Raw genomic sequence first — 11876 nt, 5'->3', positions numbered from 1 at the left:
CGACCGTTTATGATTTTTCAACGCCGATACCGATTATTGGAGGACCAAAAACAGCCGATACCGATTAATCGGCCGAATTTTTTAATTTTTTGCAATAATGACAATTACAACAATACTGAATGAACACTTATTTTAAGTTAATATAATACATCAATAAAATCAATTTAGCCTCAACTAAATAATGAACCATGTTCAATTTGGTTTAAATAATGCAAAAACAAAGTGTTGGAGAAGAAAGTAAAAGTGCAATATGTGCCATGTAAAAAAGCTAACATTCTTGCTCAGAACATGAGAACATGTGAAAGCTGGTGGTTCCTTTTAACATGAGTCTTCAATATTCCCAGGTAAGAGGGTTTAGGTTGTAGTTATTATAGGAATTATAGGACTATTTCTCTCTATACCATTTGTATTTCATATACCTTTGACTATTGGATGTTCTTATAGGCACTTTAGTATTGCCAGTGTAACAGTAGAGCTTCCGTCACTCTCCTCGCTCCTACCTGGGCTCGAACCAGGAACACATCGACAACAGCCACCCTCGAAGCAGCGTTACCCATGTAGAGCAAGGGGAACACCTCCTCCAAGTCTCAGAGCGAGTGACGTTTGAAACGCTATTATCCCGCACCCGGCTAACTAGCTAGCCATTTCACATCGGTTACACCAGCCTAATCTCGGGAGTTGACAGGCTTGAAGTCATAAACAGCGCAATGCATTTCGAAGGGCTGCTGGCAAAACGCACGAAAGTGCTATTTTGAATGAATGCTTACGAGCCTGCTGGTGCCTACCACCACTCAGTCAGACTGCTCTATCAAATCATAGACTTAATTATACTATAATAACACACAGAAATACTAGCCTTAGGTCATTAATATGGTCGAATCCGGAAACTATCATCTCGAAAACAAAACGTTATTCCTGTTACATTGCACAACCTTCAGTGTTATGTCATAATTACGTAAAATTCTGGCAAATTAGTTCGCAACGAGCCAGGCGGCCCAAACTGTTGCATATACCCTGACTCTGCGTGCAAAGTACGCAAAATGACACAATTTCACCTGGTTAATTTGATGTTTATGGTTAGGTACAGTCGTGCAACAATTGTGCTTTTTTTCGCAAATGCGCTTTTGTTAAATCATCCCCCGTTTGGCGAAGTCGGCTGTCTTTGTTATGACGAAATAGTCTTCACAGTTCGCAACGAGCCAGGCGGCCCAAACTGCTGCATATACCCTGACTCTGTTTGCAAGAGAAGTGACACATTTTCCCTAGTTAAAAGAAATTCATGTTAGCAGGCAATATTAACTTTGTCTTTCTCTCAGTACACAGGCCCTGTCCCGGCAGACGGAGAGTCTCCCATGGCTGTCAGCGAGATGTCGCCCAGCCGGGCTCAACGACAGCCCAACACACAGAGACCAAACCCATGCTGCTTCTGCTGGTGTTGCTGCTGTAGCTGCTCATGGTAGGTCGCCCCCCCCCCCTTACACTCACAGCATCCCCCCCTACACTCACAGCATCCCCCCCTACACTCACAGCATCCCCCCTACACTCACAGCATCCCCCCTACACTCACAGCATCCCCCCCTACACTCACAGCATCCCCCCCTACACTCACAGCATCCCCCCTACACTCACAGCATCCCCCCCTACACTCACAGCATCCCCCCTACACTCACAGCATCCCCCCCTACACTCACAGCATCCCCCCTACACTCACAGCATCCCCCCTACACTCACAGCATCCCTGTCTCCCCCTACACTCACAGCATCCCTGTCCCCCTGCTACACTCACAGCATCCCTGTCCCCCCCTACACTCACAGCATCCCTGTCCCCCCCTACACTCACAGCATCCCCCCCATGCTCACAGCATCCCCCTACACTCACAGCATCCCCCCTATACTCACAGCATCCCCCTTACACTCACAGCATCCCCCCCTACACTCACAGCATCCTCCCTATACTCACAGCATCCCCCTTACACTCACAGCATCCCCCCCTACACTCACAGCATCCCCCCTACACTCACAGCATCCCCCCTACACTCACAGCATCCCTGTCCCCCCCTACACTCACAGCATCCCCCCTATACTCACAGCATCCCCCCCACGCTCACAGCATCCCCCCCTACACTCACAGCATCCCCCCCTATACTCACAGCATCCCCCCCTACACTCACAGCATCCCCCCCTATACTCACAGCATCCCCCCTACACTCACAGCATCCCTCCCTACACTCACAGCATCCCCCCTACACTCACAGCATCCGCCCCTACACTCACAGCATCCCCCCCTACACTCACAGCATCCCCCCTACACTCACAGCATCCCCCTTACACTCACAGCATCCCCCCCTACACTCACAGCATCCTCCCTATACTCACAGCATCCCCCTTACACTCACAGCATCCCCCCCTACACTCACAGCATCCCCCCTACACTCACAGCATCCCCCCTACACTCACAGCATCCCTGTCCCCCCCTACACTCACAGCATCCCCCCTATACTCACAGCATCCCCCCCACGCTCACAGCATCCCCCCCTACACTCACAGCATCCCCCCTATACTCACAGCATCCCCCCCTACACTCACAGCATCCCCCCCTATACTCACAGCATCCCCCCTACACTCACAGCATCCCTCCCTACACTCACAGCATCCGCCCCTACACTCACAGCATCCCCCCCTACACTCACAGCATCCCCCCTACACTCACAGCATCCCCCCTACACTCACAGCATCCCCCCCTACACTCACAGCATCCCCCCCTACACTCACAGCATCCCCCCTACACTCACAGCATCCCTGTCCCCCCCAACACTCACAGCATCCCCCCTACACTCACAGCATCCCTGTCCCCCCCTACACTCACAGAGCCCCCCCCCTACACTCACAGCATCCCCCCTACACTCACAGCATCCCCCCTACACTCACAGCATCCCCCTACACTCACAGCATCCCCCCTTACACTCACAGCATCCCCCCCTACACTCACAGCATCCCCCTACACTCACAGCATCCCCCCTACACTCACAGCATCCCCCCTACACTCACAGCATCCCCCCCTATACTCACAGCATCCCCCCCTACACTCACAGCATCCCCCCTACACTCACAGCATCCCTTTCCCCCCCTACACTCACAGCATCCCCCCTACACTCACAGCATCCCTGTCCCCCCCTACACTCACAGAGCCCCCCCCTACACTCACAGCATCCCCCCTACACTCACAGCATCCCCCCTACACTCACAGCATCCTCCCCTACACTCACAGCATCCCCCCTACACTCACAGCATCCCCCTACACTCACAGCATCCCCCCTACACTCACAGCATCCCCCCTACACTCACAGCATCCCCCCTACAGCATCCCCCTACACTCACAGCATCCCCCCCTACACTCACAGCATCCCCCCCTACACTCACAGCATCCCCCCTACACTCACAGCATCCCTGTAACAAGGCTTCATGCCTGGTCAAAATCTACAGGAACAAAAGTTTGTGCTCATAAAGTATTTGGTACGTCCCACCCCCCACTCTCACTGAGAACATAGTATTTCCCAGTATCCCCCTCTTCTCACATAGTATATGGTACACTCCAGTGTCAGAGGCTGGACCCACAGATGTTCAGCAGAGGGACTGCTCTGTCACCTGCTCTGTTCTGCTTCCTGTTCTGCTTCCTGTTCTATCACCTGCTCTGTTCTGCTTCCTGTTCTGCTTCCTGTTCTGCTTCCTGTTCTATCACCTGCTCTGTTCTGCTTCCTGTTATCTTCTGTTCTATCACCTGCTCTATTCTGCTTCCTGTTCTGCTTCCTGTTCTGCTTCCTGTTCTATCACCTGCTCTGTTCTGCTTCCTGTTATCTTCTGTTCTATCACCTGCTCTATTCTGCTTCCTGTTCTGCTTCCTGTTCTGCTTCCTGTTCTGCTTCCTGTTCTGCTTCCTGTTCTGCTTCCTGTTCTCTACTGCTGTATCACCTGTTCTGTTCTGCTTCCTGTTCTGCTTCCTGTTCTCTACTGCTGTATCACCTGTTCTGTTCTGCTTCCTGTTCTGCTTCCTGTTCTGCTTCCTGTTCTGCTTCCTGTTCTGCTTCCTGTTCTGCTTCCTGTTCTGCTTCCTGTTCTCTACTGCTGTATCACCTGTTCTGTTCTGCTTCCTGTTCTGCTTCCTGTTCTCTACTGCTGTATCACCTGTTCTGTTCTGCTTCCTGTTCTATCACCTGCTCTGTTCTGCTTCCTGTTCTCTACTGCTGTATCACCTGTTCTGTTCTGCTTCCTGTTCTATCACCTGCTCTGTTCTGCTTCCTGTTCTTTACTGTTCTATCCAGATGTATGTTAGAGTTTACATAGCTGGCCATAAATGGATTTATGTGTTGGGAATGTAGGCTTCTTCTAACCCATTGCTTTCCACTACAGATGGTAATATGTTATATAGGTGATATACAGTACTAGTCAAAGTTTTGGACACACCTACTCATTCAAGGGTTTTTCTTTATTTTGACTATTTTCTACATTTTAGAATAATAGTGAAGACACGACAACTATGAAATAACACATATGGAATCATGTAGTAACCAAAAAAGTGTTAAACAAATTAAAATATATTTTAGATTTTTGATTCTTCAAAGTAGCCACCCTTGGCCTTGATGACAGGTTTGCACACTCTTGGCATTCTCTCAACTTGCTGCATGAGGTAGTCACGTGGAATGCATTTCAATTAACAGGTGAGCCTTGTTAAAAGTTAATTTGTGGAATTTCTTTCCTTCTTAATGCATTTGAGCCAATCAGTTGTGTTGTGACAAGGTATTTTATTTGTATTTATTTTATTTCACCTTTATTATAACCAGGTAGGCCAGTTGAGAACAAGTTCTCATTTACAACTGCGACCTGGCCAAGATAAAGCAAAGCAATTTGACACATACAACAACACAGAGTTACACATGGAATAAACAAAACATACAGTCAATAATACAGTAGAAAAAAACAAAACTAAAAAGTCTATATACAGTGAGTGCAAATGAGGTAAGATAAGGGAGGTAAGGCAATAAATAGGCCATGGTGGCGAAGTAATTACAATATAGCAATTAAACACTGGAATGGTAGAATGTGCAGAAGATGAATGTGCAAGTAGAGATACTGGGGTGCAAAGGAGCAAGATAAATAAATAAATACAGTATGGGGATGAGGTAGGTAGATAGATGGGCTGTTTACAGATGGGCTATGTACAGGTGTAGTGATCTGTGAGCTGCTCTGACAGCTGATGCTTAAAGCTAGTGAGGGAGATATGAGTCTGCAGTGATTTTTGCAGTTCGTTCCAGTCATTGGCAGCAGAGAACTGGAAGGAAAGGCAACCAAAGGAGGAATTGGCTTTGGGGGTGACCAGAGAGATATACCTGCTGGAGCGCATGCTATGAGTGGGTGCTGCTATGGTGACCAGTGAGATATACCTGCTGGAGCGCGTGCTACAGGTGGGTGCTGCTATGGTGACCAGTGAGCGGAGATAAGGGGGGACTTTACCTAGCAGAGACTTGTAGATAAACTGTAGCCAGTGGGTTTGGCGACGAGTATGAAGCGAGGGCCAACTAACGAGAGCGTACAGGTTGGTAGGGGTGGTAGGGGTGGTATACAGAAGATAGCCCTATCTGGTAAAAGACCAAGTCCATATTAAGGCAAGAACAGTTCAAATAAGCAAAGAGAAATGACAGTCCATCATTACTTTAAGACATTACTTTAAGTTCATTACCAGCCTCAGATTGTTGCTCAAATACAGTGGGGGAAAAAAGTATTTGATCCCCTGCTGATTTTGTGCGTTTGCCCACTGATAAAGAAAGGACCAGTCTATAATTTTAATGGTAGGTTTATTAGAACAGTGAGAGACAGAATAAGAACAAAAATATCCAGAAAAATGCATGTCAAAAATGTTATAAATTGATTTGCATTTTAATGAGGGAAATAAGTATTTGACCTCCTCTCAATCAGAAAGATTTCTGGCTCCCAGGGGTCTTTTATACAGGTAACAAGCTGAGATTAGGAGCACACTCTTAAAGGGAGTGCTCCTAATCTCAGCTTGTTACCTTTATAAAAGACACCTGTCCACAGAAGCAATGAATCAATCAGATTCCAAACTCTCCACCATGGCCAAGACCAAAGAGCTCTCCAAGGATGTCAGGGACAAGACTGTAGACCTACACAAGGCTGGAATGGGCTACAAGACCATCGCCAAGCAGCTTGGTGAGAAGGTGACAACAGTTGGTGCGATTATTCGCAAATGGAAGAAACACAAAATCACTGTCAATCTCCCTTGGCCTGGGGCTCCATTCAAGATCTCACCTCGTGGAGTTGCAATGATCATGAGAACGGTGAGGAATCAGCCCAGAACTACACAGGAGGATCTTGTCAATGATCTCAAGGCAGCTGGTACTGTGGGGACGATGTCGTGGATGCACTTATTGATGAGCCGATGAATGCCATCTGATAAATCCCTGAACATATTCCAGTCTGTGCTAGCAAACCAGTCCTGTAGCGTAGCATCCGCATCATCTGACCACTTCCGTATTGAGAGAGTCATTGGTACTTCCTGCTTTATATTTTTTGCTTGTATGATAGTTTGTGATTGGAGCAGGGGAGGTTCTAGAATAGAGACAGGGTTCTATCTGGGTTACAGACTAGAGCAGGGGAGGTTCTAGAATAGAGACAGGATTCTATCTGGGTTACAGACTAGAGCAGGGGAGGTTCTAGAATAGAGACAGGATTCTATCTGGAGGATAGGATTATGGTTTGATTTGCCAAATGGAGGGCGGAGGAGAGTTTTGCATCTCCATGTGTGGAGTAAAGGTGTCTAGAGTTTTTTTTTCTCCAGTTGAACATGTGACATGCTGGTAGAAATGAGGTAAAACGGATTTAAATTTGACCGCATTAAAGTCCCCCCGGCCACTAGGAGCGCCGCTTCTGGTTGAGCATTTTCTTGTTTGTTTTATGGCCTTATACAGCTGGTTGAGTGCGGTCTTAGGGCCAGCATCGGTCTGTGGTGGTAAATAGACGGCTACGAATAATATAGTTGAGACCTCTCTCGGTAGATAGTGTGGTCTACAGCTTATCATGAGGTACTCTACCTCAGGCGAGCAATACCCCGAGACTTCTTTAATACTAGACATCGCGCACCAGCTGTTATTGACAAATAGACACACACCCCCACCCCTCGTCTTACCAGACGTAGCTGCTCTGTCCTGCCGATGCACAGAGAAGCCAGCCATGACTCGGTTAACACAACATAAGATATGACAGTTTTTAATGTCCCGTTGGTAGGAGAGTCTTGATCGTATATCATCCATTTTGTTTTCCAATGATTGCACTTTGGCCAAAAAACTAGGACATTTGGTTAGGAGCCTGTAAAACGGCAGCCATCCTCTCCGGTGCTGTTAGGTTGCCATTCTAAAGGACACCAATAATAATAAGAAGAGACTTGCTTGGGCCAAGAAAGATGAGCAATGGACATTAGACCGGTGGAAATCCAAAGTCCAAATTTGAGATTTTTGGTTCCAACAGCCGTGTCTTTGTGAGACGCAGATCCAGTGAACGGATGATCTCCTCGTGAGGTTCCCACCGTGAAGCATGGAAGAGGAGGTGTGATACGTGGGGGTGCTTTGCTTGTGACACTGTCAGTGATTTATTTTGAATTCAAGGCACATTTAACCAGCATGGCTACCAAAGCATTCTGCAGCGATACGCCATCCCATCTGGTTTACGCTTAGTGGGACTATCATTTGTTTTTCAACAGGACAATGACCCAACACACCTCCAGGCTGTGTAAGGGCTATTTGACCAAGAAGGAGAGTGATTGAGTGCTGCATCAGATGACCTGGCCTCCACTATCACCCAACCTCAACCCAATTGAGATGGTTTGGGATGAGTTGGACTGCAGAGTGAAGGAAAAGCAGCTACTTTGAAGAATCTCAAATATAAAATATATTTTGATTTGTTTAACACTTTTTTGGTTACTACATGATTCCATATGTGTTATTTCATAGTTTTAATGTCTTCACTATTATTCTACAATATAGAAAATAGTTTAAAAAAAATGTGTGTCCAAACTTTTGACTGGCACTGTAGGTTTTATATTTATATATATATAACACATACACATAACACATACACACACACATATACATATATATATATATGTATATGTGTGTGTATGTGTTATATACAGTATTTACATTCAACACCAAAGTCTGTCAGATTTCCAGTCAGCCTTTATCTTGAAGAATAGGACTTGGAAAGATGGAAATATAGATTAGCCAAATGATTTTACCAGAGCATAACCCAAAAACGAAGGACTAATTAGCCTAATCTGTTGTTTATGATTTTGTTGTCATGGACGACTGATCGGGCTTATTGAGTTGAAGAGGAAATGCTGCTTTCAGAATGGCAAGCTTTAAGCACTACCGAAAAGTGCTTTTTGCATGTGAAAAATTCATGCTTTAAGGGCACAAGGCGAGACCCATTTGCAGACACAGGAGGCAGATGTTTGAACTCCGATTTTTATTATAACAAAAGGGGTAGACAAAAGGCAGGTCGGGGACAGGCGAGAGTTCATAAACCAGGTCAGAGTCCAAACAGTACCAGGCGATAGGCAGACTCGAGGTCAGGACAGGCAGGGGTTCAGTGAACAGGTCCGAGTCCAAACAGTACCAGGGGATAGGCAGACTTGAGGTCAGGACAAGCGAGAGTTCATAAACCAGGTCAGAGTCCAAACAGTACCAGGGGATAGGCAGACTTGAGGTCAGGACAGGCAGAGTGGTCAGGCAGGCGGATTCAGCATCAGGACAGGCAAGGGTCAAAACCAGGAGAGCTAGGAAAAAACAGAGACTGGGGATCTAGGAGAAACGCTGGTTGACTTGTCAAAACAAGACAAACTGGCACAGAGAGACAGGAAACTCAGGGATAAATACACCGGGGACTAATGGGGGAAACAGGAGACACAGAGGTAAATACACTGGGGACTAATGGGGGAAACAGGAAACACAGAGATAAATACACCGGGGACTAATGGGGGAAACAGGAGACATCTGGAGGTGGGTGGAGACAATCACATAAGACAGGTGAAACAGATCAGGGCGTGACAGAATGCCATATGCTGCATTTGGTATTGTTTTTGTTGGTGACAGTTTGATGTTTTGATAATTTGCAGCTGTTTTAGTCTTTTTTATTTATTTATTTATTTCACCTTTATTTAACCAGGTAGGCAAGTTGAGAACAAGTTCTCATTTACAATTGCGACCTGGCACTTTCAAAAGTGTGCACTGGTGTAGTGTTAATTCAACTTGGATAATCTTTGGATACCTACAGCAGTCAAACCTCTGGACGACATATCTTGGACTGTAGCCCACAAAAGCCTATTCCTGCTCTTTTCACGCGATCCATCAAACGCATTTCGTGTGTCTTCATAGTGATGTCTGCCTTGTGGTCAAACTCGCTCAGACAGAAAAAAAAAAACGTTTTTTTCAATGCTGATTTTGAATGTCATTAAGAAAACCGAAAGTTGTCAAAGATAACAGAAAGATATTGCAAACAACCTTTCTGAATTTACAAGTTATCCTAGAAGTAATAATCTAGTTTTTCCAAAATATCTGTAATCTGATTACAATATATTACATTTAATCCATTACTCCCCAACCCTGTGAGTGAGTGAGCGAGTGAGTGAGTGAGTGAGTGAGCGAGCGAGCATGTGTTTCTCTATGTAAAAGTGCTGTGATGTAGTTTCACCACCTTGCAGTTTCACTGTTAGGAATGAAGAGGACAGGAGGAAGAAATCCCTGGAGACGCATCTGGAGAGCATATCAAACTGTGAAGCTTGGTGAGTACCCCTACACCCTAACCCTAACCCCTACACCCTAACCCCTACACCCTACACCCTAACCCCTACACCCTAACCCCTACACCCTAACCTCTACACCCTAACCCCTACACCCTAACCCCTACACCCTAACCTCTACACCCTACACCCTAACCCCTATACCCTAACCTCTACACCCTAACCTCTACACCCTAACCTCTACACCCTAACCTCTACACCCTAACCCCTACACCCTAACCCCTACACCCTACACCCTAACCCCTACACTCTAACCCCTACACCCTACACCCTAACCCCTACACTCTAACCCCTACACTCTAACCCCTACACCCTAACCCCTACACCCTGACCTCTACACCCTAACCTCTACACCCTAACCCCTACACCCTACACCCTAACCTCTCACCCTAACCCCTACACCCTAACTCCTAACCCCTACACCCTAACCTCTTCACCCTAAACCCTACACCCTAACCTCTACACTCTAACCCCTACACTCTAACCCCTACACCCTAACCGCTACACCCTACACCGTAACCTCTTCACCCTAAACCCTACACCCTAACCTTTACACCCCTACACTCTAACCCCTACACCCTAACCCCTACATTCTAACCTCTTCATCCTAAACCCTACACCCTAACCTTTACACCTCTACACCCTAACCCCTAACCCCTACATCCTAACCTTTACACCTCTATACCCTAACCCCTACACCCTAACCTTTACACCTCTACACCCTAACCCCTACACCCTAACCTTTACACCCCTACACCCTAACCCCTACACCCTAACCCCTACACCCTAACCTTTACACCTCTACACCCTAACCCCTACACCCAAACCTTTACACCTCTACACCCTAACCCCTACACCCTACACCCTAACCCCTACACCCTACACCCTAACCCCTACACTCTAACCCCTACACCCTAACCCCTACACCCTAACCTCTACACCCTAACCCCTACACCCAAACCTTTACACCTCTACACCCTAACCCCTACACCCTAACCCCTACACCCAAACCCCTAACCCCAGCTGTAGATCTGGGTCATAGATCAGTTTGCTGTGTGTTGATCAATCAGGTTTTGTCTAAACCTGGTCTAAATCAATAATCTGTCTCTTAGTACCAAACCAACATTGGCGATGATGAGGGCATCGCCCCCAGCCATTTAACATCTCTCTCCTCCAGCAACAACCCAACACTAGACGAGATGAGGGACACAGTTGTTTAACCTCTCTCTCTCTCTTTCCCTCCATCTGTCAGCACCAAACCAACATTAGATGAGATTAGTGTCTGGGCCCAGTTGTTTAACCTCTCTCTCTCTCTTTCCCTCCATCTGTCAGCACCAAACCAACATTAGATGAGATTAGTGTCTGGGCCCAGTTGTTTAACCTCTCTCTCTCTCTCTTTCCCTCCATCTCTCAGCACCAAACCAACATTAGAGGAGATTAGTGTCTGGGCCCAGTTGTTTAACCTCTCTCTCTCTCTCTCTCATTCCCTCCATCTCTCAGCACCAAACCAACATTAGAGGAGATTAGTGTCTGGGCCCAGTTGTTTAACCTCTCTCTCTCTCTTGTTCCCTCCATCTCTCAGCACCAAACCAACATTAGATGAGATAAAGGTCTGGGCCCAGTTGTTTAACCTCTCTCTCTCTCTCTTTCCCTCCATCTCTCAGCACCAAACCAACATTAGAGGAGATTAGTGTCTGGGCCCAGTTGTTTAACCTCTCTCTCTCTCTCGTTCCCTCCATCTCTCAGCACCAAACCAACATTAGATGAGATAAAGGTCTGGGCCCAGTCGTTCGACAAGCTGATGAAGAATCCTGCAGGTCGGAACGTGTTCAGGGAGTTCTTAAGGACTGAGTACAGCGAGGAGAACATGTTGTTCTGGCTGGCCTGTGAAGACCTCAAACAGGAGATGAACAAGAACACAGTGGAGGAGAAGGCACGCATGATCTACGAGGACTACATTTCTGTCCTGTCTCCCAAAGAGGTACAAGTACTTCCTGTTTCTCTCCCCCCC

The 11876-nt window shown here is 46.9% G+C and overlaps 1 protein-coding gene across 1 annotated transcript; it reads left to right on the top strand.

Annotated features, from left to right (window-relative positions):
* Window positions 1-1293: 1293 nt before the first annotated feature.
* LOC115181652 (regulator of G-protein signaling 20-like) lies at window positions 1294-11864 on the top strand (the record flags this gene model as incomplete). Its single annotated transcript, XM_029743477.1, has 3 exons — window positions 1294-1456; window positions 9767-9847; window positions 11612-11864. Coding segments are annotated over exons 1-3 (438 nt in total), but the record flags the coding sequence as incomplete, so codon positions are not given.
* Between the last annotated feature and the right edge of the window lie 12 nt (window positions 11865-11876).

The sequence above is a fragment of the Salmo trutta genome, unplaced genomic scaffold (assembly GCF_901001165.1).
Source record: "Salmo trutta unplaced genomic scaffold, fSalTru1.1, whole genome shotgun sequence".
Taxonomy (NCBI): domain Eukaryota; kingdom Metazoa; phylum Chordata; class Actinopteri; order Salmoniformes; family Salmonidae; genus Salmo; species Salmo trutta.
The sequence above is the reverse complement of the archived record's forward strand: the minus strand, read 5'-3'. Positions and strand labels throughout refer to the sequence as shown.